Raw genomic sequence first — 5184 nt, forward strand, 5'->3', positions numbered from 1 at the left:
AACGTTCAGTTGAGCGTACGAGCGTTGTCATTCAAAATGTCGAACAAAATACACATTTGTCTTGCACACATTATAAAAACAGTTAAGCACCCGCGGATTCACATATTCACAGTTATTCCAATATATTTGTTTTTGTTTTCATTTTTCCCTCGGTTTTCATGGAAAACATATTGACGTTTTGGGAATTCATTTTTCCCCCACAACGCATTTGAATGGGTGATATATATCATCATTTATAAAAAATAATTTATTTCAGTACAGTATTACTATTAATATTTTCTGCAGCATTTTCGTTTCGTGGTGTGTCATCAATGGGGTTTGCCCCTTCAGGTTTGAAAAAATAAGACACGGAAAAATTTATACGATTTTGCTGCATGTTTGAGTAAAATAATCAGTTTTATTGTTTTCTATAACGTCTGACAACTAAACTCCCAAATTTTAAATACAAATATTGCCATTCAAAGCATCTATTTGCGGAAAAAGTGGGTAAAATGGTTGAAATGTCAAAATTGTCCTATGTATTTATTTATAATATCATCCCCCACCGCCGAAAGCTCAGTTATTTAAAAGAAAAAAGAAAAAGAAAAAAACACTATGGTTGGAGCGCATACCTACATTAATTACCTAGTGCGTATGTTGCAATTACACAGCAACGTCGCTTAAAGCGCTATTGAGTCCAAAGTCCACCTCAGACCCCCAGAGAAGAGGCAAAGAAGAAGAATAGACGAAAGCCCAACAAGTAAACTTCTTGAATGACAACCAAACTAAAAACTTTTCACCTTTTCATCGCTGATGTTTTTCCAGCCCGCTGACAAGTCCACACACTTCGGCGCACCGCTGCGGCGTTTCCGGCATCACTCTGCGCGGTTAGAAGCCAACCAAAATGCGGGATCGAACTAAAGAACTGGGGAACGTAAGTGTGACAAGTACAGTATTGCAGTAGCGTTTAGCTTTAGCATGCTAGCTTGCATTTTAGAACTCAGTCGAGTAACGGTTCCCAATGTCACCTTTCTCAATGCAACAACATCCAAATCGGGACGGAATCCAAATGCGTTTAAAATGCCCTTAAGACAATTTGACCTTTTGCTTTGCCTCCACGCTCGCTTTGGGCGTTGTTTTTTCTTCTTCCGTGACTTCCGCTGGAGGATGTGCAAGGGGGGTCGGCAAGGCATAGTGGTTTTCAACTCAGGACCAATATAGTTTCAAAAACACGAATGTCACCCAAAAAAAAGTAGAAAAACATATAGTTGTAGTTAATAAACATTTTACGGACCATTTAACCTTGTGAAGTCCTAATCATTAAAAACAACAACAAAAAAAGACAGCAAATTCAACTTCTTTGAAACAGAAAGCTCTATTTGTATTGCTGAATAAACCAAAAATGTTTTGTTTTTTTTCAAATATCAATTTACAACTTTGTGAACGTGATCATCACAAGAAAATTCTGTTTAAGTTTTGCTTTTTTTTGTGGCAAAACAGACAATTCACTATCAGTATTTTTTTCTTCTTTTTTTTGTACTGGGAGAAATATCAATAAAATGTTTTTTTTGTTTTTTTTACTTCTATCTTTGCTTATCAGTAAAACAGGGCAATTTAATATCATATTTTGTGTGTGTGTTTTTTAAAATTGATTTTATTTATTTTTTTACTGGCTAATTACTCAAATCACAAGCGTCTCAAGTCAACTTTCTCCATTAGAACAAAATAAAATTCCAATCTGTAAGACACCACAATCTTTTTGTTACAAAAATAGCACCGTTTTGTCAAATTTAAATCTAAAATCACATTTTTATATATATATTTTTTTCCGTTTCCATGTACGCAGAAAGGCGACGCTTCGGACGACGACGATGAGGGCAAATCTCTGATGATCAAACCTGGAAGCTCTTCGGCCAAGGAGGAAAAGGACAATGAGAGCTTCTTTAAAAAGGTGAACAAAGCTTTTCATGAGTTTGCGAGTGACTGCTTTCCAAACTGGGGTTCCACAGAACCGGTTGGCAACTCGGTACTAAAAGTGTATCGTTTTTTTGGCCATGTGCAGGTACAAGAAATCCACGAGGGGCTTTATAGCCTGAAGAGAATGGTGTGCAACCTTGAGAACAAGCAGAAGACCGTTCTGGGAGTGGCGCTGCCCGAGGAGGGTGAGACGTGCTTGTCTTTTTTTTTTTTGTGTGCGATATGTCCTAATTGTACACTCCACAAGACAACTTCTTCCGTTGTCATCTTTGCAGGCATGAAGAAAGAGCTGCAGACGCTACGAGACGAGATCAAAACGCTGGCCGGTCAAATCCACCGGAAATTGAAGAGTAAATGTCACACGCCTGTAGTTTGAAATGTATTTTATATTATTCATTTATTATTATTTTTGCTTTATTTCTCCTGATTCCATCCCATATAAAGGAGGTAAAAAATAAAATAAAATAAAAAAGAGCCTGTTTTGAGTCATTCTTATTATTTGTTTTCTATAAACAAAGGGAAGAACCTATTAAATTCAGATTCTTATTTTTAATTTATTTTTTTGCAAAAAATTGAGATATTTTTTTATGTTTGATTGCAGGCATCGAGCCCAAGAAAGGAGACGACGATGGCAAATATGTGTCCGTCAACGCTCGCATGCAACGCACTCAGGTGGTGCCCCACGTCCTTTTAAGACCCCCTCCAAAGGACTTTTGACCCGAGCGCTCCTCCCTTTTCAAATTTTTCTGCAGCACGCCGTCCTGTCCAGGGAGTTTGTGGAACTGATGGGCCACTGCAACACCATCCAGTCGCAGTACCGAGATCGCAACGTGGAGAGGATACAGAGGCAACTCAAGATCAGTGAGTCGCGCACGCACCTCGTCGCTAACTGATACCTGTGCAAAAGATGATTTAATAATTGACGTTCTCTTGTTTTGTTAGCTGGAACCACAGTGACGGACGAGGAGCTGGATTCAATGCTGGAAAGCGGCCAGACAGACGTTTTCACGCAAAATGTGAGTACAGGAGGACGCCCTTGCAAATTTTTGATTTCGATTATTTTTCAAAATCGTATAAAATTATTTTTACAGGTACTTTGACTGTATTGGCAAAATATTTGAGTCTGTTGCTAAGCTTAAGTGTTGAATTTGTGTGGCAGATCTTGAGTGACGCCAAAGCCACAAAACAAGCACTGAATGAGATCGAGTCGCGGCACGATGAGATCCTCAAGCTGGAACGAAGCATCAGAGATCTTCACGACATGTTTCAATACTTGGCCATGGAGGTGGAGGCTCAGGTAGCATATTCGGCTGATTTTTTTATTTTTATTCTTCAATTTTGATGCGTTGGCATAACATCACGTACGTGCTTCGGTAGTGTTTGATAGCATTTCAGTACCTCTTGTGTCCTGCAGGGGGAGATGGTGGACCAGATCGAACACAACATCAAGCAGTCGTCCAACTATGTGGAAAAGGCTAAGGATAATACAGAAAAAGCGGTTACATATCAACAGAAAGCACGCAAGGTAACATTTTTTTTTTACTTAACTCATTCACTGCCATTGACGGCTATAGACGTCAAAAATTCATTTGAACTATTTATTAGTTAAATTTTTTTCCCCACTTTTGTTAAGAGTGAAAACCTAGATTGTTTTTATTGTATATTTAGAACAGATATAAAATGTGTGATTAATCGTGAGTTAACTTGTGAAGTCATGCGATTAATTACGATGAAAAATTGTATTCGCCTGATGCCCCAAATTTTTTATTATCTTTATTTATTTGATATCTGTTCTAAATGTACAATAAAAAAATCTAGGTTTTCATACTCTTATTAACAAAAGTTTTAAAAAAAAGTTAAACTAATAGAAATAGTTCAAATGATTTTTTTGTCTACAGCAGTCAATGGCAGTGAATGACATATAATAGTAATGAAAACTAATTACATTAAAAAAATGTAAACAATGTTTTTACATATTGCGCAACAATTTAAAAAAAACTAAAACTAAAACTAAAACTAATAAAAACTCAAAGTAAGCATTTTCTAAAATTTAATAAAAACCAAACAAACTTGCTCTAAAAAGTAATTAAAACTGAACATAAAAAAAAAAACTCACTATGACACAATTGAAATGCAAAGGATTTTTTCTACTCACACAATACTGAAACACAATTTTGCACGTTTGATGTCACGCACCTGATTTTCTTTGCTCCGGTGCAGAAAAAGATCTGGATCGCAATCTGCTTGGCCGTGGTCATCATCATCCTCGCCATCTCGCTGGCCGCCACCTTCTCCTGACGCAGACGGCCGCACGTAACGCGAGGTCTGGCTCACTTAGGAACGTGCCCAGCCAGCGCCTTGCGTTTGCCTCGCTAACACATTGTCGGCCTTCCCGGTGTCGCTCGTCCCTGTAAAAATGTCCCATTCATCAAGAGCAGGACTGTTACAGCAGCACCAGCACCCCCCCCCCCCCAATCAGACTGGAGCCTGAGCAGCGCTGATCGATCAGTACTCGGGAACATTTTTGGTTTTATAGGACAAAGGGGTCTCTCTTTTATAACTAATTGTACATAATGTATGGTGCTGTTCACGCAAACTTCCTATTTTAGAACAAACCGCCTTGGTGTAATTATGTGGTGTAAATACAGATGTTTGTACCCCCACAGCTCCCCCCCCCCCATCCCCTTTGGATTTTAATAGCATCACGGACCAGTTTTTGTATTTATCACTTGAACTTGGGACGTGTGGCATTGCTAAAGAGCACATTAAATTCTTAAACATCTCGTCGTGCACTGAAACTGTCTAAATGTTTTTTTTCGTCCTTTTCTGCTCAGTCAAACTTGGGCTGCCGTTCCAATGAAACAATTCTGAAGTTTCATTTGGGGAAAAAGCAAGTATTGACTTACTTGTATTACTGTGACTTTGGTCTTACAATAAAATGCTGCCATGTCTTTTATAGTTTTGTGTTATTCAAAAGAGAAAAGTGTAGTGTGACACCACAGGTGTCAAACTCAAGGCCCGTGTGCCCGTCAAAGCAAAACATGTCCACTTCCATGATACCAGTAATTGGCTAATTATATTAAATGACTAAAATGAGCATGAAGTACTTTTTTAAACTATTTTACATACTTAAAAAAATATATATTTCTGTTCCGTTCGTCTGAAAAGGCATATGGAAAAAAACTTGGGTAATGAAGTACTGTATAAAAAAACAAACACCCCCAAAAA

The 5184-nt window shown here is 38.0% G+C and overlaps 1 protein-coding gene across 1 annotated transcript; it reads left to right on the forward strand.

The window, feature by feature from the left end:
- The first annotated feature begins 667 nt into the window (after positions 1–667).
- Positions 668–4907, forward strand: stx4 (syntaxin 4). Its single transcript, XM_077549820.1, has 10 exons — positions 668–913; positions 1826–1930; positions 2042–2141; positions 2232–2306; positions 2558–2628; positions 2709–2817; positions 2899–2972; positions 3116–3253; positions 3371–3481; positions 4177–4907. The coding sequence occupies exons 1-10, from the start codon at positions 884–886 to the stop codon at positions 4252–4254; spliced, it is 891 nt and encodes a 296-aa protein (XP_077405946.1). The 5' UTR covers positions 668–883; the 3' UTR covers positions 4255–4907.
- The last annotated feature ends 277 nt before the right edge of the window (positions 4908–5184 follow it).

This window comes from Vanacampus margaritifer, chromosome 18, assembly GCF_051991255.1.
Source record: "Vanacampus margaritifer isolate UIUO_Vmar chromosome 18, RoL_Vmar_1.0, whole genome shotgun sequence".
Classification (NCBI taxonomy): Eukaryota; Metazoa; Chordata; class Actinopteri; order Syngnathiformes; family Syngnathidae; genus Vanacampus; species Vanacampus margaritifer.